Genomic DNA, 26,800 nt, shown 5'->3' with positions numbered 1-26,800 from the left:
GTAGTAGGCAGAGTGGAAGGAATGCTGATCTTTGGGTTATTCAGTTATGAAGATGGAAACTGTGGTGGAGTGAAGGTGCGCAGCATCGCAAGGTGCAGTTATCTGTTCTCCTTTTTCACTGGAGACTGGTGTAAAGAAGAGTGGGGCTTCTCCCACATCGGGGGATAAGGTGCATTGAAGAAGTGCATTTTATGCTGCTTCCTTTCCTAAGGCTTGCTCTATGATTTTAGGTGGGGAGGAGAAAGGGTGCGAGTAAATGGTAACTGGTGTTGCCATAATTAATGGGCTGGCAAACACTTGAATACCAATAAGGTAACGTACAGTTTCATGGCTTGTGGTCTAGCAACTAGGGGTGCAGCTTGGGCAGTTGGGGTACGTGGTCTGTGGTCTGTGCGGATCTCTCAGGAACTGAGACTCATGGCCAGTAAGGTTGCAAGGCTCTGGGCTAAGGGTCAAGAACAAAGTTGTCCAGGAATGGTCCCCAAAGTATACATGGGGCAGGTTGGATCACTTTTGGACATTATTTATTTTTACATTTATATGTTGCACACTAAACCCGAAGGCATCCCGTCGCTGTTACACAAAGAGAGATACATGGCAGATAGACGTATGTAGCAGGTAAGGGCAGATGCTCTCATTCAGCAATTTACAGAAGGTCCAGTATGATTGTTCTGCTCTCAAGGTGGCGGGTTTAGGGTCGATCATTCCGTAGTTTTGCAGCGATGGCTGGGAATCTGGAACTACCCGCTCTGGTTAGTCTAAAATTAGTCAAGATGAGTCAGTTGGCAACATTGTTGCTAGTTCGGATTATGCAGGGAACGGTTACTACGTTCCCAAATACATTACATGGAATGGATGGTAGCTTGGACAGGAGCTTAAACCTCCAAGGCTGCTGGCCAGAGGGATCAAAGAAGGCTAGAAAAAGGACCCGTGCGTGGTGCTATGAATGAGACCGCCATGCATTGAGCACTTGGGGCATGCGCTAAGACGGGGGTTGTTATTACTGCATGTTGCTTGAACAGCAATCCCTGTTCTGCATTCTGCATGCAAGACTAAGTACCTCAGTCTTAAAGAGAGGTTATTGCAACAAGTCTCTAACACCACCCAAACCTCAGTTTCCAAAGTGGCTAAGCTGGCTGACCCACATCCTGTATAGTGATGCACTTAACAGATGCGATTAGATTCAAACTATCCCTTTGGCTAATGATAACTGACTTGAGTAAGAGATGATGTGCTGTGCGTATGTGTAGAATTGAGGTGGCAAGTGAATATTTCTGGCCAGCTAGATGCTTGTAACATGAAATATATATATATATATATATATATATATATATATATATTTATATATATATATATATATATATATATATATATATAAAAATCTAAGAGTTCTTATGGACCAGTTTTCCCCCTCTCCAGACCCCTTTCTAAAATTCTATCGAGGCTGCCAGCTTCAAACAAGAAGAGACACCCCCATTTTAATTTTACCTCGCATATAAATCCTGCGGCTGTCGAATGAGTATATATGGCTCATGGTTATAAGACTTGAACGTTGAGACATGAGTTGAAACAAACAAAACGAACATCAATCCCAGGGTTCATTATGTACTTTGTGATTGATTGTCAGATACAATGTGGTCATTCTTATGTTCTCAAAATGATCTTTGATTTCATGCAAAGCATCCAGGAACTCTCACCAATGCCATTTGTCCCTTCCCCTTTATTATAGTGGTATTTCAAAAGAGGAGTATTACAATGTAACAGACTGTCCATCTTAGAATGAAACCTTTGCATCAGAAAATAATGTTAATGGTTAGTCTTGACTTTGATAATGTGCTTTGCACAGTAAGGCACGCCAATGTTCTAATTATGACTGCAATATATGTATTGGTAATGACTATTAGTGATGAACACTGCAAAGGTTGAGAAAGAGCTACTTTATAATGTTACTACAGTTAGATCAATTCCTTTTTTAATTGCTTAGTTTGCCAAGAAAACACACCATTTTGTCTTTCAAAATGCCTTTCCTTCATGGAAAGGGTCACGATCAAATTAAAACAAATGTTTTTTTTTATGTGAGTACATATGCAGTGTTTAAGTACTGCTGACCCATACATTTTACACTATGCAGAAACACTGATACTTTTTTAAAACAATGCAGTTGTAGGCCCTGCATCCCAATTTCTTTAACCGTTACAAGATCTGTCAGAATCCTACCACCGCCCACACAGTCTAGCCGTCTCCCAATGACCCCTTAGTGTAATGGTGACATTCCTGCAGGACACATGCAATGACAACATGGGTATCCACATAGCAGGCCCGTCGTCCCCTCGTTGAACGCCTCTCAACCTACCTTTAACCATTACCAAAACAGCACCCACCATCAAAACAGCTGAGCTCACGCCAACAGAGACACACCCGACAAAGTCCCACTCGCCGAAAGAGCGAAAGGAGAGGGTCAGAAATATTTACCCGATTTGATAGGGTGAGGGCGACTCCGGCAGGGGGGACGGCGAGCACCTTTGAGACGAAGGGCTCAGAGAGGCTCCTACTGTAGCAGAGTCGACAGGCGGGGAGTTGGACCCGGAGCTGGGGGAAGTAGGGTTCCAGATGCCCGCGTAGTTATCCATGCTGTGTGGGAGTAAAGTGCCAGTGGTCGCCCTTTAGTGGTGGGAGAGCAAGTCGGGCACAGTCCAATCCCAGAAGTCAACTCTTGAGCTGTAGCTACGGAAAGAGAAACAATCTTTTAAATAGCCGAGACTCAGATGTGGCACTGCCAACTCTCACACAAAAAATACATGTTTCCTGGTGATAGACAGCCCCTTGCCACCCCAAACTCAGAACTATCATTGCACAATCACACAAATTAAGAGGTCTCGGGAGGATAGCTCAGGGGCAACGTGCTCGCCTTGGAAGCAAGACGATGCAGAGAACCACATGTTCGATCCCCGGGTGCGCACTTAGAAGTGTTATAAATAACATATATCATATCAAGAGCAGGCACCGAAGTGAGCACAAGAAAAGAAACTAGGCAAGGATTTGGAAAATATTGCAATCATCTGTTTAGTGATCCTGCTCTAATGAAACTAGATTAATTAAACTAATAATTTGCTTTGCATGGCAATTGCCATCATAGTTTGTGTTGTTCCATAGCACTTTACACAACTGCTATTATGTCCAATGTAATGGTAGTCTACGTAATAATCACAAAATGTTATTTTCTTTGGGACTTATCATATCTCCCCTCTGTCATATGGTTTTGGGAGATCCACAAAGAATACAAACATGACAAATTGATATAAACAATGTTCAGTTATTCAAAGTTCAAAAGGCATTCCCTTCCAGGTTGTCACCTAGAACAAAAAAAATACTTTGGGCCTCATTACAAGGATGGCGGAGAACCATGGCGCTATTAGCGCCATGGTTCATGCCGGTAAAAATACCGGCACCGCCTTGGCGGAAAGGGGAATTACCGCCCCATTCCAAGGTTGGCGGGCGGTAATTCCCCCTTCCACCATTGCCCTTCCCCATTCCCATTTTTGGCCCATAGGGCTCAATGGGAATGGGGAAGGCGCTAATTACGGTACCGCAAATTGCGGTACCGTAATTAGCTACCTGGGTCTCTTTGCGGGTTGGTGTTTAACGCTTGCAAAAAGCAGGTGTTAAATCCCCCAAACCGCAAAGGGACCTCGTAGTAAGGCGGTAAGGATTTACCGGTACCAGTATTTTACCGGTACCAGTAAATCCTTACCGCCATCTGTGTAATGAGGCCCTTTGTCTCTACGACCCCCTCAACACCTCAAACCAACGACAAGTGTCCCTCGCCCAAATTACCTCACAAACCCAACACTGTGAGGCCCCATTAAAATGCACTCTGATCAATGCATGATCCCTCCCACCACACGCACTAGACATACACGACCTGCTCACTGTCCACAATCTTGACCTCCTCGCAATCTCAGAAACTTGGCTTCACAAAGCCTCTGCCCAGCCATTTCCCTAGCTCTCCCCCCAGGATACACCATTTATTGACAAGACCGCCCACAGTCTAAAGGAGGCGGAGTAGCTAGACAGATCAACACCTCCTTCGAAGGCAACAGCGATTACCTAGCCCTCAAACTCTCTACCTCCCACAACTGCACCATGACTCTACATATTGTCTATTGGTCTCCAGGCCCCATGGGGGATTTCCACCATAACCTCCTCCACATCCTATCCTACAATCTAAAAATCGTGTCTAAGGCCATCCTACTAGGAGACTTAAACTTAGGGCTCAACGATCCTAATGACCTACAAGCCAAAGGCCTCGCCAAAGCATTAGATACTATAGGCTTTAGACAATCTATCACAAACCCTACACACATCAAAGGCCGCATCCTGGACTGGATAGCGGACCATAACTGCCAACCCTCAATTGGCTCCAATATCCCATGTCAATGGACAGACCACCATCTCATTGTCTTCTCCATCCCCCCACAGATTAAGACGAAACCCACAACAATATCTCTACTGCGAACTCTAGCCAGGAGTTCTAGGAAGCTAACGGAAGAAAACCTAGTCCCCTACCTTGAAACCCCAGCGCTAAAACCCCCCTTCTCCAACGATACTATTGCACTGGCTGACATCTACAACTACACCGTAAAACAGGCTGTCGATGCCATAGCCCCGCCCGGAAGGCCAAACCCACAAGACATGTCAATATCTAGTTCACCCCAGAGCTACTAGCACTCCGCAACAAGAAGCGAGCCGCCCTGACCACATGGCAAACACTCTCTCAAGAGTAGTCAAAGCTAGAATTCAGCAGGATATCCAAGCAATACAAAAAGTCATTTATCCTAGCTAAAGCTACATACTTCAATGAAAGGATTGCCAACGACAGCTCAGGGCCCAAAGACATCTTTACCATTTTCAGGGAACTTGAAGCACCAGCTCCACCCCGGCAGGCACTCATCAAGGATGGAACTTGATGTTCTAACATACAAACGGCCATGTTCAACAAAATAGACATACTACACAGTAAAATATTGACCAACCAGCACCTCCTCACCACACCTCTACACCTAACCAAAGACACAGCAACTTTGCATGGAGCCAAGCAACTCGTCCCACCATTCACCTTTAAGGCCATCACTGAACCTGAAGTTCTTACACTCATGAAAAATATCAAAACATCCAACTGTCCAGGTGATGTCTTCCTCCCAGCCCCTAATCATTAAGGACTGCGCAGCCACCCTAACGCCATTCCTCACGGACTTCATAAATGCCTATTTTGTCTCGGGGCACGTCCCTTCCTGCCTCACGCAAGCTTTAGTGCGCCCACTGCTTAAAAAAACCTTTCTGAACCCGACATCCCCCAGCAACTACAGGCCCATAAAAACTGTCCACTTCCTGCTATAAATCCTCGATAAAACAGCATACTTACAGGTCCAACAATTCCTTGAATCACACAGTATCCTTGGCCTACGCCAATCTGGCTTTCGCCGAGCCCATGGCATGGAAACAGACTGGATCTGAAAAACCAGTTGGATGAAAAGAAAGATACATGCAAGCCAGCTCTAGTCCCCCTCTTGGACCCATCTGCTGCTTTCAACCTAGTAGACCATAAAACCCTATGTGACCACCTCTCCACTCCTGCCCACTTATCTCACAAAGTAACCGCCTGGATCACCTTCTCCCTAAAAGGTGGAGCCATGAGTTTTTTCAGACCAGGTCTGCACAGATCCAGCCACCATACTATGTGGAGTCCCACAGGGCTTCTGTAGCCCCCCACTCTCTGTAACATCTTCACCCGACCACTCTTTGACATTCTTATTTTGACTCCATCGGCATAGCATATACCAACTATACGGACGATACTCCAGTCCTCCTCCCACTCTCAGGGGATTATGAATCATATGACAAGGCTCTCACCTTAGCCTACTCCACCATTCATGCCTAGATGGCATTCAACTGGCTTTGCCTTATCGGGGACAAAACCAAGCTCCTTCCTGAAGGACCCCAAGAGCCACTGAAGAAACTCAACGATCAACACTCATCATTCACCATTGACAACATACAAATGCCAGTCTCACCCTAGGCGTTCACCTTGACGCCACCCTCTCCATGTCTAGGCAAATCGACGCCATCGCCTCATCTGCAGCTTACTCCACTAAGCTGCTTAATGCAGCCAAACCATTCCTTACCACCGAAAATTGGCTCTTCATAGCCAGAGCGATAATTCGCTCAAGACTGGACTATTGCAATGTCCTCTTTGCTGGCACCTCAACCAAAAACATACTCAAACTGCAAACAATCCAGAATAAGGCTCTTCGAGCTGCACTTGGCATCCCCAAAAGAGAACACATTGCTGCAGCAAGAAAGGTAGTGCACTGGCTCTACATTAAAGAACGTGTCCTATTTAAAACTCTCGCAATCACACACAAGTGCATCATGCACACCGCCCCACCCTACCTCTCCCAAAAAGTTGTCAGATCAGGCTCCTCCAGACTCACCAGACCCCCATACACCCACCAGCTCATGGTCCCTAGAGTCAAGAGCACCCGAGCCGGTGGCGCCAGCTTCCCATTCATTGCCGCCAGACAATGGAACTCCCTTCTGCTCACACTCGGATCTGAACAGTCCCACCCTGCTTTCCGCAAAGCACTCAAAACCTGGCTGTTCAATTATCGCACTCCACACTAGCTCCTGTTTCAAGATGATACTACATGTATCTGACATGTTATGGATGCCTGTAACTAAGTCCCATGTACCTAACAGCGCTGCGATTCCCACGGGCTGTTTGTGCGCTATACAAATTCAAAATAAAAATTTTAAATAAATAAATTCATAAGGTTCAAAGTTCATAAGGGGTAACTCTACAGCACTCAATCTCTTGAGCACTTGGTTTAAATAAAGGTTGTGCTGGTCGTCTGTTTATGGGAGGCTGCTGCCTCCAGTCCTTGATGCTGTTGCTGGGTCTCAACAGCGACGTGTAGCAGTAGCTTGGCGTCCATAGATGAGGCAAGCCAGTTCCCACAGAGTTGCCTTTCAGTGTCTCACCACTTATCCTTGCTCTGTTCCTGCACTGAGCCCGGCCATCCTAGCCGCCATGTTACATACTTGTTTCTCCTCCTACCATTATGCCTACACCTTCAGATTGGAGCCTCACCCCTTGGTCATGGTATGCTATTTTGTACCCTCCTCTGACTTGTTCTGACCTCACTAACCCTCCCTCTCTCATCTCATAGGCACCGGCTGCTTCTTGCTGGCTCTATGCTGTCCCTGCCTGTTGCCCTTCTCCTTCCAACACCGGTTGCTCTGCTCACCACCTGTTGCTCTTCTCCCATTGTTCTTCTCTTCCTTCCACCATTCTACTCCATTCTAACTCCACTACGCCCCTTTCCCTCCCCCATCCTCTCCCTTCCTGCAGCTCCTGGCCCCCTGCCGCCCAGAACGCCAACACAATCCAAACTCTGCTCCTTTCCTGCTCTAAGCGCTCACACCAATTCCTTCCCAGTCATCCCTTATGTCTGTGGTCTGCTCCAACCCCAGTGTTGGGCTATGGCTCAGGTTTTCCAGCTGTGCTCCATTATTCCTTTTGATTTGCCATTGGTTTGACTTAAAACGCCATTGTGGCTCTGCTGTTATGCAAGTTGGTGTTAATGGATTGAGCTGTGGCTGGACGGACCACAGCTATACAAATCTGTCCGCCATCTTGGGAATGAATCGCACATCTCTGCGCATGGACGGGTGCCACCTCGGAAGCAGAGCGTTGAACCACTGCATCAACCGAGTAAGCACTTGTGAAGCTACCTTCCCTACAGCAAACGATGGTCCAGCTCATTCTTAAGCCCAGGCCTCTCGCCTCTGAAGGTTTTATGTTATGTTATTCAGATTTATAAGGCGCCAAAGCCCGCAGGCATCCAGGTGCCGAAAGACAGAAGTGGTGCAGATACTAAGATAATTCTAATTAAACAGAATAGTCTTTAACTGTTTGCGGAACAGAAGATGGTCTTCAATCTTGCATAACCTAGTTGGCAAGATATTCCAAGCTTGGGCGTCCCGAACATGAAAGGCCCGCCCTAGTCCACGGGCTCTTTGAGTACGTGGCATTACCAACAGAGAGCCCTCCAATGATCTTAAGCATCTATTTGGTTGATAAATATTAATCCTCTCCTTCAAATATGAAGGGGCATTACCAAAGATACATTTATGACATGTGGTAAGCAATTTGAATTGAATACGTGCAGCCACCGGGAGCCAGTGGAGTTTTCTTCTGGCAGTGCTGGTAGGTTCAGAGCTTTTCATCTGAAAGATGATTTGTACCACTGTGTTTTGTATTTTCTGCAACTGCTGAACATTTGCCTTACTGGCTCCTCCTAGTAGGGTGTTACAATAGTCAACACGTGGCAGAATTACTGCTCTTACTAGTTTTATGCAGTTTTCCACCGATATTAACGGGGCTACTTGTCTCAGTACCTTAAAATGGTAATTGGTATTGGTAGAGACGGTGGTGACATGTGCCTCACTATCAAGACTTTCCTCCATATAGGTGCCCAAGGTCTTAACTTTCTGTACCGTCTTAATTTGATTGCCTTCGATGGAAAAACAATTATATTTTTGGTTCAGTTTTGATTGAGCATGTTGAGAGCCAAAAAGCATCAACTCTGTTTTAGCAGCATTTAAAGAGAGCCAATTTGTTGACATCCATTGTTTAATGACATGATATTCTGCAGTCAACGTTTGTTGATCTACTTCATAGTTCCCCGTTATATTTAGTACCAACTGGAAATCGTCTGCATAATTGCAGAAAAAGATCCCCAGGGCTTCCAGCTCAACACATAATGGTAGAATGTAAATGTTGAACAATAGAGGTGAGAGGCAAGCCCCTTGGGGGACACCACAAGTTATAATCTGTGGCTGAGAAGCCCGATCACCCCAGTAAACACAAGACTGGCGGCCCTCCAGAAAGGATTTAAGCCAAATGATGGTGTTGCTGGATAAACCTCCGACAGTCGCCATCCTTTTGAGCAAGATTTTATGATCCAGCAGATCGAAGGCTGCCGAGAGATCTAATAACATCAGCAGCCCCGACTTGCTGTGCTCTAGTTTGCCAAGCATGTGTGTTTGTAAGTCCAAAAGCGCGGATTCAGTTCCATGGAAGCTCCTGAAGCCTGACTGCTTCACATGTAGCTTACCAGTGTTCAATACATAGGATTGGAGCTGTGTGGTAGCTACTTTGTCAATTAATTTAAAAAAGAACAAAGTGTTTGTAATTGGTCTTAAATTAGCTGCATCCAGCGGGTCCAGGCCAGGTTTTTTTAACAGAGGGGTAGCTGCCACGTTTTTTATAGATGAGGAATGGAGCCAGTACGGAAAGATGAACTGACAAACCGACTAAGGAACGGAGCAAATAATTCTCAGTGTTCCAATATATATTTGGAAGGAAAAATTAGTGGGGTGCATGTTTTTTAATATCTCCAGGATTTCAACTGAGTTGGGTTCAGTAAAGTTGAAAGTGCCTGGGGAATTAATTGAGTTGTCATTTTTGGAGATTTCAATGTGGGTGGAATCAGTGCTTCCTGTTCAATTTTCTTCTGGGCTTTCAACAGTTTATCTGCGAAGGCCTTCTGTACTCGATTACAATCTTCAGTATAAGGTTTGATATCAGGGTTACAGGCCATGGGTTTCTCCCAAGTTCTAAAGAGACGTAAGAGTTCCTTTGTCTTGTCTCCAGCCTGGTTTATTTGATCATCATAGTGGGATTTCTTAGTTTCTATGATCATCGCCTTATACTGCTTTCCAATGAGTTTCCACGCTAATAGATTCTCATTGGATTTATCTTTGTGCCAGGTATGTGCCTAGTGATGTCTCTTACTAGCTTTAAGTTCGGCTAGTGCAGGAGTAAACCACTTATGGCGGTTGGGCAAGTCTTTAACTTTTTTGTCTTTTAAGGGCGCATATTTATCCAACATCTCTAACATAACCTCATTGTAGACTTTTGTTGTGAGGGTGTACTGGTGACTGGTGTGTGTGCTATGAGCGAGGCCACTGGGTTTCCTTTGCTCGGTCTGATTGTGACACCGAGCCCCGACGCCAGGTTGGAGTCTCTTGGGTTTTGTGGCACTCAATTTCTTCTAAATGGCCAGGGGCACTTATTCGGCCCAGATAAGAGCCTGCTGAGAGGGTTCAGCGCAGTGGCTCATCATTCACTGGCTCCAAGAGTAAACTGGTCCTCCAAGGAACCCATTTGGTGGTCCCGAGAGCAAGGCAGGGGACATCGTCACACCTTGAATCAAGATTTAATTTCCTGCATATTGTTATCTATAACCCCGGTGAAAGCTGTATCACAGGGCTCGAAATTAGTGGGAGCTGTTTAGCTCCTGCTTTAATTAGCATGGGATAACCTGGTTAGCTTGAAACCAGCTACCAGTTGCTACTTTTGGCTCTGCAGGTCAATTGGAGCCTTACAAGCATGCAGGTGCGACATTAACTTGAGTGTTTGAGAATGTAAATAAAAGAGAAGAATTAGGACACATTTAGGACCAAACTAAATAGATGACGGGCAAAAAGTCAAAGTGTGCATCCTATGTGGAAGTCAGATTTGCAGTGGGCTGTGCACTCGCTCCTGGTTCCCCAGCGGTAGCTCCTGCCCAACACCCAGGAGCTGGATTTAGCTTCTGTTCCTAGAAGCTTAATTTCAAACCCTGCAATACAAGATATGATACTACCGTTCTTTTTTGGATTCAGTGCCAAAGCACAATGCAGTTATATGTCTTCTGGAGACAGCATCTGTTGTTCTTATATTTAATTACTGGAGTAAAGAATGCTTCAAGAATGAGAACTGCACATGGGTTCATAGTGCGGACAGCAAGGTCCATCAACCTATATATTCCTGGACCTCTGTCGAATTCACCACTGTTTACCAGTGTTCTCGTCTTCTTGTAATCACTCACCCGGGCTTCTCGGGAGAATTCTTAAAGGGACTACCTTCTGACCACTTATTTCCATTTCTTGAAATAATGGCACCTTTCCTTTAATCCCTCAGAGTCAGAGATCCCTCTCAGAGTCAGAGATCCCTAAGCATCAGTCATTGGTCCTTCTATTACACTGCGACCCCTGAGCTCTCATTTGCTACCCCTGTGGTCTCCCTTGCTACCCCAGGAAAATAAATGTGCACATTTTTTTATTTTTGAAATGGAAGCTCCTGGGCTGTAGACAGCACCATGTGCCTCTTTGTTTCTGGAGTGGCAGGCTTTCTTGTTCAGGCATCTTTTTAAAAAACAGGGGGTTCCACAAGTGTAACACTTTGAACAGTGACCCTAAATAAGAAAGAATAGGAATAACAAATAGGCTTTCTAGAATTCTATACAATAATTGCTATACTCATCAAAGGTTTATTTTAGGCACACTTTAGGGGGTGAGTCATCGATTTAGTCTGATTTAGTTGAACACCTCAAATTTATAATGCAGACAAAAACTATATGTGTTTTGCTTTACGCAAGTTGCAGTTGTGGCATGTTTTTTCTGCCATTGTCTCTGTTACGACCATCACAAGACATTTCATCTCGGTGTTCTTGGTCAATTGACAAAAAGCTTGTGTACAGTGTAGAAATGTTGAACCATAGCACATGAAGGGGCCCTTGATTTCATTGTGCCACAATTAATGCTTTGTTGTAATGCGTCTATGTTTCCTATCTCCCTGGCATGCTGTTCAGGATGTTTGTTTGCATGTATGAGGTAACATGTGCCCCGAGTGCGCTTTCCCTGCGCTACCCTAAATTCTTTAATACACAGTAATAAACCCTCCAAATGATTTGTATTTTGCCAAACTGTGAAGCCTGAAAAGTAGATCTCCGCAGGCTTGACATGTGGCGGACTTTGCACTAGACATGGTCTGCTGTTAAATCTCAGTTACCAGTTTATTGGTATTCACTACAGAGTGCAATTTGCTTTCTGACTTTGAGAACATTCAGACATGCAACTGCTCATTTAACTATAGCCAGTAAGTTAGCTCAGTGAGTTGAGGGCTCACTGCTGCGATGTACGTGAGATCTGCAGGTTACAGGTTCGAATCCTGGCAAGGCCAACTTGACCTTTCATCCTTCCGAGGTTTATAAAGGAGTACCAACACAGGTTGGGTGATATTGTATGTATATTTGTTCTGATCAAAGCACTTAAGCAAAAGTGCTATATAACTACACATCATTATCATTTGGCCTTGGACTTCTGCTTGCATTCACAGTACTTTGGTAATATGGGCCTATACACACTGATATTAACGGTACATATGGGGATTCATTCTTGTATAAAATGTATATCACATTACAGTGATATCGTAACCATATTTGTCATAGTGTAATTAGGAACAATGTTATGTGATGCCACTTCCAAGGTTTTTTATCAAGGGGTGAAATATTGTGTTCCATCACTTCCCATGATGTCACTTCGGGGTGGGGTCAAATGACATCACCTACTGTGATGTCATCAGAGGTCAAAGGGCATGTGATGTCACTTCCGCTACCCGTGGCATTTTGATGAAATGACGTCCCTGTATACTACTTATCTCTTCTAGCAGATCTCCTACTTCGAATTTGCTTGTCAACTTGTTGCCTCTCATCATCTTCTATTTCTTCAGCTTGTAGCTATCCACTTGCGTACAAGACAGAGTCTCTGCCATTTGTCACTATTTTCTAATGGTCAACTACTTATGACAAATCTAGCAATATTGGCACTGATTCTCTGGAGGGAAGCTTCTCTTACGTGGCCAGTGAAAGGCAGAAGCTACCCGACTGACCCTGGGGGTGGCTATCTGCAGGAGGACCACGTAGGAGAAGACATACTCCTGAGGGGTAGGAAAACTATAGACCAAAGTAACCTGGCAGCCATTAATCCACAGGGCACCCATACTTGTTTATAACATACCTATATGGCTTATTGTAACATAGAGGAAGAAATACCAGATTTTCCCAACCAGTCACCCCATTTACTTTCTCCACTACCCCTTTCTAGTACTGAGAGGAGGAAGAGGGATGGAGCAATGAAGCTGACAAGCAGGCGGTAGGTCAACGCCACGTTCTAGTTTTTGGAGGATTTTGACCAATGTCGGGAAGTTTAAAACTGCCACAGCTGATCGGAGAATGCGAGAGAGGCAGCTGAGAGAGAGAGAGAGAGAGAGAGAGAAGAGAAAGGCAGCCGTGAGAAAGAGGCAGCTGAGAGAGTGGCAGATTCAGAGGCTGTAGGAAGCTTGTTTTGACACCAGTTGGCACTCAAGAAAAAAGCAGATAGTAAGAAGCAGCGCGGAGGCTAACACGGACTGTGTGAAGGGAGACCGTGCTGAAAGAAGCTTACCGCTTACTAACCATGGGCAGCTGGAGCTGCCCGAAGCAAAGGAAGGCAAAGCGAACGCTGACCAACTGACAGGACGCATGCCTAGTCAGCAGACCAAGAGAGAAGCAGAAGAAGAGACCCAAGGATTGCCAAAGCCGCGTGGTAGGTCCAGTGAGAATGAATGGGCTACCAGGGCGCTTGAAGGCAAATGCTGCATCGCCTTGATAACGCAGGGGAGACGAATTGAGGACATTAAAAAAGGACAGATGAGAACATTGTTAAAGAAAGGTCAGTGACCCATCATTTCAAAAGGAGGAAATAATACATATCCGAACAGTGTTAAAAGTGGGGTGGAGGACCAATGCCTGAAAAGAGGAATTAGTATGAATGCAAATATTGTTGTAAATATTGTTGAAAGAGGGTCAGAGAGTGAATGCTTGACAATAGGAACTGACATACACATGGACAGTGTTGAGAGAGAGTCGGAGACCAGAAACTTGCAAAGTGGAGGTAAAAAAGATACAAACCTTGTCAAGAAAAAGTCAGGGATCCAATTTTGGAAAACCAGTTTCAAGTGGATAAAATAAAGTGTGACTGGAGAAAGAACACCCTGGCAGGTTAGTGCACCAGAGGAAGATAAGCAGTGAAGTGATAACCTGGCAGGAGAGTAAACCAGGAGTGGGAAGACAAGTAAAACCTGAAGTAAAACCTGAAGTTGTGAATACTAAAGGGAAGATTCATAGCCTTTTTAAGGATCGGAGAGAAAGTCAAATACCCTGCAGGAGAGTATACCACAGGTAGAAAAAGGACAGAGTCTGAGAAATTTAACAAACTAAAGGAAGACTCATACCCCTTGAGTAATATTAAATTGTGATAAAGCAAAACAAGCAAAGGAACTGGAAGAGAAGATTCATTGCCCTGGTGTAAAGTGGAATGATGTTAAAGTGTTGAGTGCTGAAAGTAAATTAAGTCAAGGAAAATAAGTATTTTCCCTAAAACTATGTAAGAAACTGAGAACTTCAAGGGAAAAGTTGTCTCCTTTGAAACTGTGAAGTCAAATATTGTGAGAAGACCGGAATGCAGGGAAGGAATCCCCATCCCTCTTTTTGTGGAACACTGTTGATCTTTATCGCGAGGTTCTGGATTAACCTTTAAATTACCAGAGAAAACATAGGGGAAGGGAGGATCGCGTTCTAAAACAGAACTATCTATTTTTCTGTTGTGCACCTTAAAACTTGAATGCTGAGAACTTCTTTGGAAGAAAGCTACAAGTGCATAGCTTATAGGAATTCCCTTGTGCACATTTTATTGAGTTTTATTGAGTAAGGGTCAGTTTAGGGTTTTTGGACACAGGACAGAGTACGCACCTTTAACATCCTGCCACAGACGTTCCTTAATTTTGTTGAGGGAGGCAAAACCCTCCTAGATTTTGGGACGGGTAGGATTGCATCAACCCTTATTATTTTATTTTCAATAAAATACAAAAGTGATATTAAAAACTGATTACTGTGTCCAGATCTTCCCTTACATACTCCAAAACTGCTGTTATCTTTCTTCACAGATCCCAATATCCCTTCCATTATCTTCTCCTCTCAGATTTCTTTTCCACCTGGCCAGGAATCGTTAACCACTTCCCCACCCGAGGGCCTCAACTTCTTTAGCAGTTTTGACCTCGCCAGCTATGGCAGTAGTCATAACCCACTAAGCATCTGAAACATCAGATCCAACCTTAGCTTTCTACCAGCTAGACCCTTATCTCCACTCTGGTCCTCGGCAGGCACGACTACTGCCCCAATCTCCTTATGGGACTAAACCATCTGCTCCTTCACCCTCATCAAAGTACTCAACTCTTCCACACGTTAATTCCCCATCTCATCCCACACCTCTTCCCACCACTGCAACAGTCTAGCTCTCTATACAGCACCTGTGACTCCTGGTTCCTTCTTCTGGCCTTTAAATCTACTCACGCATTGTGTCCCATTACACCCCTCCAAGAATGCTGCAATCACAAGCCCTCCTCAACTTGTCTCTTCCCCACCAGCTCTGCATTGCCTCCATGTCTTACTCCCTCTTGGCTACCGGTCTGTAGAATTCTCTTCCACTCAAAAAAATAAATGAATAATCCACTATTATTGTATTTTGCTTGTGTGCATTTTCCAGAGAAACTGAGAAACTGGATGATCTAGTAACTGTCACACAGTCTTACTTGTTTCTACATGCAATGACCTGCAACTATGTAAAGGGAATACAGGAATTCTTATTTATGCAAGCAAGGAGTACTGCCCGGCCTCTGTATGTAACTGCTATGCAGATACTTCCACTATCACTATTCAGGGTCTTAACTCCTCCTAAAAACTATTCCCTCTTGAAGGAGCTCCTGAGGCACACAGATGCAGACCACCACTTTTGCACCAACCATTTTATATGTACAGAAATGCAAAACAATTCATATATTATAGCTTCCCAAGCTCAAGCTATTTTGCGCTTTTCTAGATAATAGCCAAACTGAAGAACCTGAGAACAGGCTTTTCCGCCGCCTTTTAACTAACAAGAACCAGTATACAAGCCTGGGACCCCTCTAGCTTTGCCCTCTCTGCAGCCTGTGCAATTAGGCAAGAGACCTTATTTAAGAAGGTCTGCACTCTTGGACCGCTACATATCAAATAAATAAACTAAAACATTTCACTAGGAGATTATGTGGTGAGATGGAGTAAAGTGTCCGACAAGGTGGTGTAATTTTGGCTATAGACTTTCATTCAAATAAAGAAAAGAGCCTACCTTTCTATTTCTAGAGGGTCTTCCCTACCTCCACAAAAATAACTCAGGTGCTCGTCAGGATTTAAGTCAAAAACCAATATACCATCCTCTACCCAAACCAGCTACTCTATACCGACCACTAAGAAATAAACCACAAAGGATTCAATGAACTTCTTATCAAAGCCACCAGGACAATGACTCCCTTGTCCTGGTGGCAAACAATCCAGTCTTAGGACGACTTAACAGCAGCCTCTTGCAGTAGGGTCTGATTTACCAATTACTCTTAGACCAGGCGAAGCACTCTTCTTCTTGTCTATCTGGAAGAGATTTGGAGACTGCTCCAGGATAGTCCTCTGCACAAGTCTTTAGAAGTCTCTTTACGTCCTCCCAAGGATTTGTAAACAACAGAGTTAAGGCTTTATCAACTATTCTTCTTATTGTTGGCACTTTGTCAGGACTTTTTATAACGTGACTATTAGGGAGATTACTCCCCAACAGTTCTTGGTCCTTTTGGTATCTTTCACATGTGTTGGGTTTCCCACTGTGACCAGAGTTCACTCCCGAGTAATAAAACTCTTTTGGTTCCCTGGACCCCACCTGGTTTTCCCACAACTCCTGTTACCTGTACCTTCACTCTGGAGTGCTACTGGTTCTTCCCGGGTCTCATGTCACTGTTGGTTCAGCACGTTTCCCTGCTTTCCGTCTCTTTGGTCTGTGCGGCTCCAGAGACCCATTGCTGCTGCTGTCTCGCATTTTTTATTGAGCACATGGCCCACCTCGGAAAGGCCATGCCATCACAGAATTCTTCCTGCTGTTGCAATAAATCGGATTTACTCCGGCTCCCGTAGTTCATTTCAGCTTCTTCTCCCGAGATGGATTGTCTCTCCATGCTTCAGATAGAGCAGGTTTGAATTTCCTGGGGCTTCCAGCTGCAAGCTGGTCGCCAATGCCTCTGAAGTTACCTTCATGCCTACTAGTGGCCACCTCGTCACAATTCTTTGGTAATCCCTCCTATGGTTGTTCTGTTTGTTTCTTTGGTTCTTCTTCGTCTCAGTTCTATCTGGTCTTACAGATGAGATAGTAGAGACTTCACAATAACACACAGTAGTAATTTTAGGTAGGGAGGGAGAAGGGGTCAATAGGGCCAAGGCTTCTGGGAACAATGGTTTAGGGAGGCCTTTCATTGAACTTGAGTCCTTATCCCCACGAGAGGAGTCTCTGCCTACGAGGTCCTCCCACTGTTGGGGACTATTGGGTATCAGCCTCAAATCCCTTGCCTCATAGGGAAGGGCTCCTCTGTGGGGAGAAGTGACGAGATCCCTTGAATCGTCACAGTTACCACTGAATTTGGACAGAGGATCAGGGGTAATATGAGCGCATTGGTGATAGTTCAACAAGAGCGCCTTAAACATGGCGTTCCTACTAATACTTTTAACCAAGCATCATGTCTTCCTCCCCTGTTTAACCAACAGTTCCATCCACAAATCTAAGTATCATGGAACCCTCTCCTTCACTGCCACGGGAGGGGTACAGTTTTATTTTTTTAACTGCTGAGATACAGCCTGTTCCCGTAAGATACCAAGAACCTTGTTCATATCTGGATTGCCTGGGAGTGGAAATGAATGCATGTAGTCAAAATGGTGTGTACTGGTATGCTACACAAATTGCCCAAATTCAGCTTGGAGTTGATCAAATAGAGTCACTTCCTCCTTGGCTATTGTGAGAAACCTGATGGTGTCTCACACGCTTGTCCCTGGGGGTCTGTCATCCAGGTGGTCAGGACACGGCCATCACTTTTGGATCCAGTTGCTGGAGGTGGACCAGTGCAGGAAGATCACCTGGATGAGGGGGACTCAACCCCACCTTTCCCGACACGAACACTTTCTCACAAACAGCTCACTGTGAGAGAAAACAGACTAACATCCGAGCCGTATACCTGACATGTCCCAGCACAAGGGTCAGGCAGAGTCAGACAATTACTGATCATTATACACACCTGACTTCCATCACACCTCCCAAACGGATAAAAGGCGGAGAAAGAAAGCACACTCTGAGCAAGGCAAAGCACACAAGGAAGCATCAATTCAAAGATAGCAGTTTAATACGAGGAGAAAGACGGCAAGACCAGAGAGGGTTGCAAGGAGGGAAGTGCCCTTAACCTTTAAAGAGAGAAACCGTTACTTTCGCAAGCCTTCGTGAATAAGAAACATAAGACCTGGAGAGCTGAAAAGAAACCTGCATTGTGTGTCAGGGGTAACCAGGACTCTCCTGCGTCAATAGCCAAGGCGGGGAGGAGTGTTGCTGCCATGGTACTGTCCTTGGATCCTACAACAAAGCACCACCACCAAAGCCAGCACAGCCGGTGAGCCTGGGAGACTGATATCAGACCGGTGTGTGTTAGAACCAAGGTTGCAAGCGCCAACATTGTATGAAGAAATCTGAAGAGAACAGTGTGTGAAGCATATCTGACGAGTGACGCAAGTATAATTGAACATTAAAGGAGAGACTGAACTTTTGAAGCCAAGATAGATACTGTGTACATAGTGGTCTGGAGCCACGTGGGTGCTCATTCAAAGGTCTCTGTTAGGTAACCAATTGAGAGGTGGAAAATGTAAAAGGAATTGTGAAATCGAAGTGGTCTTGCAACAGGTCAAGCTAAACCCTGTGCACATTTGAAAGTCTTCGATATTTAATGCAAACTGAAATTGGTCTGAGCCTTTCTGAGGGAGACTAATGGTGCAAAAGGAGGGATCTGAGTCCGGTTGAGGGGGATACAGGGTGAACCATGAGTCACCGAAGAAAGAATATTCTCTAAACATTGGAGAAGGGGATCTGAGCCCGGAAGGGGGGGATCCAAAGTAAAGATTGTTGTATAAAAGGGATCGGAGCCCAGCTGAGTGGATCTAGGGTGAAGAGTCAATCACCTGAATTAAGTACTTGTAAGAGGAAAGAAACTTTGTGTTTGTTTTGATACACTAGGCCCGCTGAATCAAGAGACTTTGATAAATAAAGAGACTTTACACATCCAATACAGTACACACTTCACTGCAGCAACTGCTCCCAGACAAAACTAGATCCTTAAACCTTCCTGCAACAATATTTCCTGCTTCCTCAAATCTCCAGTGCGGTTTCCTAAAACATTTTCCTCTGAATGAACCCATGAGCCAACCATTAGGCTGCGTACTGTAATTGCATTGCAAAATAATATCGTTTTTGGTCTGAGAGTCCCCTTCCTCCCTCCTCCAGGGAATGTTGCAGCGTATTCAAACCAAGTGTGTGATGCCACGCCAAAGCAGTTAGCAACTCTTTGAAGCATGATCTGGCACATCTGAAACATTTATCCAAGTATAGGCAAGATAATCATCCCAACTATGGCCACTCTTCCAATGGACAGCTTTTTCCCCACACGCCAATGCTTCCCTAATTCTTTTACATTTTCCAAACTTTACGTTTGAAGTAGTGGTGCTGTTGTGCACCATTTGGATTACAAGGTAAGTAAAGGAGCCCTACACCCACTTTACCTGCCACACCAGTACCTTTCCCTGATCCATCCGCCTCATGTTACCCAGTGGAATATACAGATTCGCCCCAATGAGACGAGACCAAAATTATCCATCCCATTCCTGGCAAATGTAAATGTCACGAGTGGGTCCTGCATGTACACCAGTAAATCATCAGCATATAATGATATATTCTCTTGCTCACGGTGGCGAACCAGAAGAAGGAGTCGAACTAGATAATACATTGTTCAAGGGTTTCTAGTCAAATAATAAAATGAACGCCTATTCAGCCCTACCATTATGAGGGAAATTCCCTCTCTAACAAAACTAAAAATAAGGGTTCTCGTCAAAGTCTAAAGAAATAGTCCTTAGTCTATATCCTAATATCTAACTGGCCCTACTACTTAGGAAAACCCTATCCAAAAAAAGGAGGCCAGAGCAATAGCCTCGGTCTATGGCTTCTGCATAGCCCAACACTTGGATCTCTTTCTCCAATACATTTTGACAAGTTAATCAATTGTCCGCAATACAGTTTAATACAGTTCTCAACTACCCTCTTGGTTTTGTATGACAAATCTTAATTCCACACGGTTCCCTCTTTCCAGGAAGAAAGGGGTTTCTTAATATGATATCACCAGTTCCTACTTGGCGCTTTACAATGTTCTAGTTTGGTGCTTAATGACCTTCCAGGTTCTCTCTCTCTCGCGCTCTCTCCAGTTCTGCTCTTTATATTTCGTGTTTCCTGGGCTCCCCAAAGTCCTCTGGCCCGACAGGCTTTCTTCAGCAGGAATGACGGTTTCAACCCATTGTGGTTAATACACCCGACTGATTCGATGCTCTGTGGTATCGTATGACCGTTATGAAGAGATGATTCAACATATAATAGTATTGCCCTGATGATGACCTGAATGGTCGAAACATGTGTAGGCTGATGTTGTATTCTTTACACAATAAAAAGATAACTGAACTTTGGATTAATTTTTCTGTTCAACAATACTTCTCAAACCTGTTGGAAGGCTTTCCTAATCATTGACCAGTGAGTGCCAGGACTAAGAGATTAAACTGTTCATCTGATGTTACTTCAGCAGGGCTTCGGTGGGGCAGCTGCTTATCCGGGTTTTCTTGGCTTCTGCAACCCTTGTGGCTTTTCAATCCTCGAAAATCTCTCTGTGTCGAAGGGCTGTATATAGCCCTATGGCCCTCTCATAGGCTTACTTTATCTCTGTTCTGGTTTATCTTGCTCCACTAACCCATGTGGCTTTTCCAGCCTCAAGTATCAATGTTCACCCCTCTCAGCGGCATTACCTTTTCGGGAGTGTTCGCCTCCCTTCCCCTGCTCTGCAGCTAATGCACTTCTCGTGTGGAGAATCGGGGAACTGGTCTCCCCACGGCGATATGTTTTTTGCATCAGTTAATGGGCTTCAGACCCACTACAGCTTCCGTGTGGGCCTGCCACTAGGCGCAATGGTTGCTTTACCATCCCTGTCTCTTTCTTGAACCAGGCTTCTTTGTCCGTCAGAACACCAGCCCTGCGAGCATCTTATTCACTCTCCACGCTAACGCTGGCTCCACGGTGTAGTGTGGATCCGCCCTTCCAGGATGTCTTCCTGTCAGATGCTCGCCTCTGTGTATGATACTCTGTTCCACTCAAGGTTCCTCATCTTATGTACATCATCACAAAAAAAGTGGTGCGTTGTTCCTCTTTTGACTGGGGAGTTCAGGTGGGATCCAGCCTTACCGGAAGCCAAGAGATTGAAGAAATGTCACTATTTGGTGAAAGATTACCCCTCGCTATCTTTTTCTTACTTTGTTATAGTTAGTCTATTATTATTGCTTCTCCCGTTCTGAGAAATTGATCCCCTGTATATAAAAAATTATGGGAGATTACCTTTGTTGAGGTAACTATTTGGTGAATACATAACAGGGTTATCAACAGTATTCCCGATTCCCATGTAGGTGGAAATGTACTCTGCACGGGAGTACTTTACCGGAATGGGAGTCCGTGTGCCCCAGAGGGAAGTCACTCCCAGGGATGTCCCACTTGCCCGGACCCCTAGGCAGCGTCTTGGTGAGCGAGCCGACATCCCTAGCCTCAAAGGGGGTGGCTCCCCTCTGGGGAGAAGGGACTCATAGTTCAGAATTGTCACACCGTCTATCACTATGCCCCTTCCTGTAAAGGTCTCCTGAGATTCCATGCCAGCGGTTAATTTGCTAAGGGGAAGAGCAATGGTGAGAGAGGACATCGCTGCAGGGTGCCTTTCTATAACTTCCGCTCACCCAACAGCAGTGCCCAGTCTGTATACTAGCTATGGGATTGGTATAGAGCAGTGGTCTTCTAGCTCTGAGGCTGGCCTGCCTAGGGGGGACCAGAAGAAGTCCTGGGGGAGGGACGGACGCAAGGCGCTTCCAAAAGGGAATACGGGGACTGCTTTTAATAAGAATATAAGTGCATATTTCATCTGTGTGGGCTAGTACCAGTATTATTACTAAAGGGGTGGGAAGGTCTCAGCATAACAAAAGGTATGAATGGCACTGGTATAGAGCAAGTTAATCCAGCTGCTAATCCCAGGACCTAAATTAATCTGTGCCTAAAGGGCCTGCTTATACCCCTAGCCAACCAACTCATAGGCGTTCTCTCCACTCTGATTGAACCCACTGCTAGTTCCTCTTTGCTGTCCATTGTGCTGTCAATGACACAGTAAAGCCTACGCAAGTTCTGTGGCATTCTCCTCCCTGGGATAGATCCAGATTAAGCTAGATGAATTTACTGAGAGATGATCCACCAGCGATGCAGATCCAACTTAATTCAATATATGTGTCGTAATGAGGTTCCGGTGACAGGCCCATGACATCCAAATACTCCATTGCGCAACCATTCAGAAATGTACCATACATCATGAACACTAGCTGAGGCTCATAACCACTCTTTGTTCACTAACAAGGTCCAAGACACTGAACGGCTAATAAAACCCCGGGACTGAGCCAGTTCAATCTGTAATTTCACACTGTACCAAATCCTGTCCGGACAATTCCCAAAGTACTTTGCAGTCCATCTCCGTTTGCTGTGAACAGTACTGAGGGTGACTTTCCTTCGGAGGTCGTCTGTTATTGCAAAATGTCTCCCCCACCACATCCCTTCTCTGGGCAATCAGCCATCCTTTTCTGTTGTTCAGCCCAGTCCAAGATATCTTTTGGCGATTCAAAAGTCCTGTCACGGTTATCTGAGAACACCCTCATCTTCAGTCGGTATAAGCGGTAGTTTATTTTCATACTCCATACCAAAGGACTGCCTTTGCTTCTGCACCACGGTTGTAGAATCAGAGAAAATGATTCTCTTATCCAAACCTGAGCCCACCAGACTCTGTTTCCTTGACACCTGCAGGATCTCTGCCCTTTTAGTTCAGCAGTCTTGCTAACAATACACTCTGGAGCACTCCAGATTGAGGGGCGCCCGAGAGTACTCTTTCAACTGCAATTGATGTTAATACTGCTCCAACTTCAGGTATTCTGTGAACCATTTTTCTAAGTATGCTTGAGCATCAGTGCCCTCAGAACGCTCCGGAAGACGGACCACCCTTACATTATTCTTCCTCGATTCCTCGTGGACATCTTCTGCTCTCACCTCAATTACTTTAGGGAGTCTGCACATGTCCCCCACTTGCGATGTTAGTCCTCAAACTCTGTCTTCTGGCTGCAATACTCTCCCCCACTTCAAGAAACCTTGTGGAGGTCTTATTTCAACAAAGAAACATCGCCTCCTCCGGAGACAATCTTCACTGCTAACGGCTTTTTCAACTCCTTAATTGCAGGGAGTATTTTGGACACAGGACTTATTGCTGCAGTGCCTGCCACCAGCACTGTAGCCTAGTCAGCTTCCCCAAAGCTCAGCATAGCATGCACAGCCGGTTGCTCGTACTGCTGCATTGTGTAGGGAAATCTATACCGGAGATAAGTATGCAAAGAAAGAAAAGTGCCATTTTAAAAACAAATGAGCTGCAGCCTGAGGCAAGCATGTGAAAAGACGTGTGCTATGTTTACAGCACATCTACGATCTAAACATATGTCCTTTGTAACTGACAAGAACGAAGATCAATATTTCCGAGTACCAGAAAGTATCCTGCAACTTTTGTTAAAATGGAAAATCTGAGATGAACAGAACAGCACTTGATAGTAATGGAAAAAACTGAATTGGCCACCACCGTGCACCGCTAAAACTAACACCCGGGATATCAGATGTGACATCAAAAATGTCATTGATGACATCACTGATGACATTGTATATGAAAATTAATTTTTCCCTACAAGGTGTTGTGTTTCTAATGTTGTTAACAAGATGTCAGGGGTGATCGGGGGACCCATTATGAACTACTTAATGTATTAAAGAATGTACTCGTCTAAACAAAACATTATATTGGCAAGTTGTTGTTAATACAGGAACCTAATCATACATACACATAGGCAACGGCTGCAGCATGCACCATAGAAGTACAACAATCTGGGAATTTTGGATAGTAAAATACTGAATGCTACCTTATCAGAGTTTTTAGTAATGTTAAACATGGAATAAATCGCTAATGATTCAAAACTTACTACACACTTGTGCTAGTATAAACAATACATATGACGACCCACAATGCACATACAGGAAAACTAAAGTAAGGAAGAAAGAAAGAAACATCACCAGAAAATGTCAATTACATTAACGTTCACCGTCACATATACAAATGAATTGTGTGTTTGAGGCCTGCTTATTGCCCCATGTATGTGCACCACGAGCTGAGACCAAACCCCAAGGAAAGCAATTTTTAGAATATACAAGAAGGTTAACGTCTAGATATACAGCACCTTTTCACTGTTCATATTTTGACTGTCAGTGAATATACCAACTGGCTAAGATATGTCAGTGCACAAAAACAAGTGGGCCTGGCATGTGATGTCATCAATGACATTTGTGATGTCATTCTTGATGTCATGCTGGCTTGATCCCTAGCCGGGATCAGACAGCGGGTCCAGCATGGACAACTTACATAGCAGACCAGATGTAGTGCCACTTACCACCTGCAAACATTATCCATTCCACTACCAGTCCTGGTTTTAACTTTTCATTCTAGAACTTGCAGTCCAGGGGAGGAAAGATGGCTTGGGGGCAAGGTGTTATCTTGGAAACAAGAAAACACAGCCAACACATGTTCGAATACCGATCCTGCGCTTACAAACCACTCTCTGGTATTAAGCACGTTATAAAAGAACAATTATAATTACTCCAGGAACATAAGTCCAAAATGCAAAGTTAAAACCAGGACTGGGCTTTTTGTCTCCCGAATGGAATAGTCAATGCTGGCATGTGTGCCAGTGGGCAAAGCCTCTGCACACACAGGTCTGTGTTCGAGTGCATGTTTTCCTGCCTTGAGTCGTATTGTCGAGTTAATGCGGAGTGCCTCCGAGGGATGCAGTTGTGCAGGTGGGATGGGCGAAGGTAGCATTTTTTGGGAATCATTGAAGCTGAAAGTGGGCGTTCCCCGATGAGGGGGTGATGCCTCGGCCTTGACCCTGTAATGAAACCTCTGGATGCCATGCTATGATGGGTGGGAGGGGCAAGGGGGGGACACCATCAGGCATGCATGCTACACCCTGCAGCATATACACACGTGCAGACAAAGGGGCCCTCCACCCATCACCCCATCCACGCCTTTGCTACTGCAAAAGGGGCATTGCACTACACCGAGGGAAGGGAGGCGGCATGCTTACCGGTGTTCCACGCTGCCCGGGCACGCAAGGGGGTACACACAGCTCCAGCAGCAGCAGCAGAGAGCCCTCCTCCCCTGCTCTCTCTCCTGCAGGAGGATGTGACGTTCTCCCGGAGCTGCTTTACAAGGGCCAAGTGAGGCCGAGGCTGCCCCTGGCGGCCACACGCGGTACTAGGCTGCAGCTTCCACCAGGAGATGTGTGCAGAGATCTCTTGCATGGTCAGCCCGGTGGGAATGGCTCAGCCAGTCCCTGTTGTGTGTCGCCCGTGCTATGTGATGATACCTGCAGCCCCCCATTCTCCTGAGTCGCAACAGCCACTATTAAAGTCACATCAATTTAAGAAGTATTCTGAGGTTTTGCTTGGAATGAGTGATTCTACTATTTAGGCATGTGCAGTAATATAATAATAATGTCATTGCCTTCACTCTGGGTATTGCATTTCTTTCTAACACAGCACATATCACTACTCAGAAGAAGGAACAATGTGTCATGGCACACTGCTTGTAAACATGATAACATTACTGTACATGGTATTCTGAAAAAAAGGACTGCAGGCGACTGTGCATATAATAACACATCTTTCTTTTTAACTGCTCAGTTGCTCAAACAACATACTTCGACTAGATAGCTCAGCAAGTTAAAGGCTCAACTCTGAAATGTGCCATTACCTGGCTATAGAACTACCAAGCAGCAGCGAGTTGCAGAATCTTTTCATGGCTGCAGGCTCGTTTTCAGAAAAATAATAAACAAGCATTGGCAATGCCAACCGTTTGGACTTTTGTGGGCATCTAATAGCAGTGCCTGTGAAAGGCCTCATGCTTTATGCACAGGGTCAATCAATGGGTGGGCAAATAACCAAACACCTGCAAACTCTGTGTCGTCTCCAACATACGGTTCTCACACAGGCCGAAGAGATGCAACAAAATGCACCGAACGGAAGTGCCCAAAACTTTAAGTAATCAGTTCTGGGCTCTGATTGGCTGAAAGGTAAGCTAGCAACCAAAAGAGTGTTTGCCACTGCGCCTGCAAGAAAAACATAGCTTTCAGCCCTGCGCTACTAAAAAGAAAAAAAAATCCTGAAGCATGATTGTCCTAATTCTGGTCAATCACAGATGGATGAAATCCTGATTCCACCTCAATGGGATTCAAGCATGTGACCTAAAGATTGTATTCTGTGCTCAGTCAGCAGCATTTGCTCAACCCAGCCATCTATCCTAGCTAGTAAAGCTAACCTTTTCCCATCGCCTCTGTCCCTCACCTCCTCTGCCTCCACTCTAGCACTTCACCCATCATGGTCACATCCTAAGTGCAGCTGGTCGTAACGCCTACCTGCACTTAAAAATGTCTATTGTTGGTTTCACTTGAGCACTGTCCTCTTTGTGTTCACAGGATTTTGTACACAACTCACATTCCAGAACCATGCGGGCAAGCATCTGCATGACCCTTATCAGCTAACAGAGGCAATCATTGAGCCAGTAAGTGTTCGA

At 45.0% G+C, this 26,800-nt stretch overlaps 1 protein-coding gene across 1 annotated transcript in view; it reads right to left on the bottom strand.

Moving 5' to 3' along the window:
- The window catches only part of LOC138566482 (uncharacterized), a 38,826-nt gene extending 13,393 nt beyond the window's left edge, over window positions 1-25,433 (bottom strand). Inside the window, exons 1-2 of the mRNA XM_069643842.1 lie at window positions 25,314-25,433; window positions 2,473-2,724 (exon numbers count right to left, since the gene is read on the bottom strand). Of these exons, the coding sequence (XP_069499943.1) occupies window positions 2,473-2,630 (158 nt within the window). The 5' untranslated portion in view covers window positions 2,631-2,724; window positions 25,314-25,433. The remainder of the gene's footprint in view (window positions 1-2,472; window positions 2,725-25,313) is intronic.
- Window positions 25,434-26,800: the final 1,367 nt, after the last annotated feature.

The sequence above is a fragment of the Ambystoma mexicanum genome, chromosome 1p (assembly GCF_040938575.1).
Source record: "Ambystoma mexicanum isolate Mex_15411 chromosome 1p, UKY_AmexF1_1, whole genome shotgun sequence".
Lineage (NCBI taxonomy): Eukaryota > Metazoa > Chordata > Amphibia > Caudata > Ambystomatidae > Ambystoma > Ambystoma mexicanum.
This window is presented reverse-complemented; position numbering and strand designations above follow the sequence as displayed.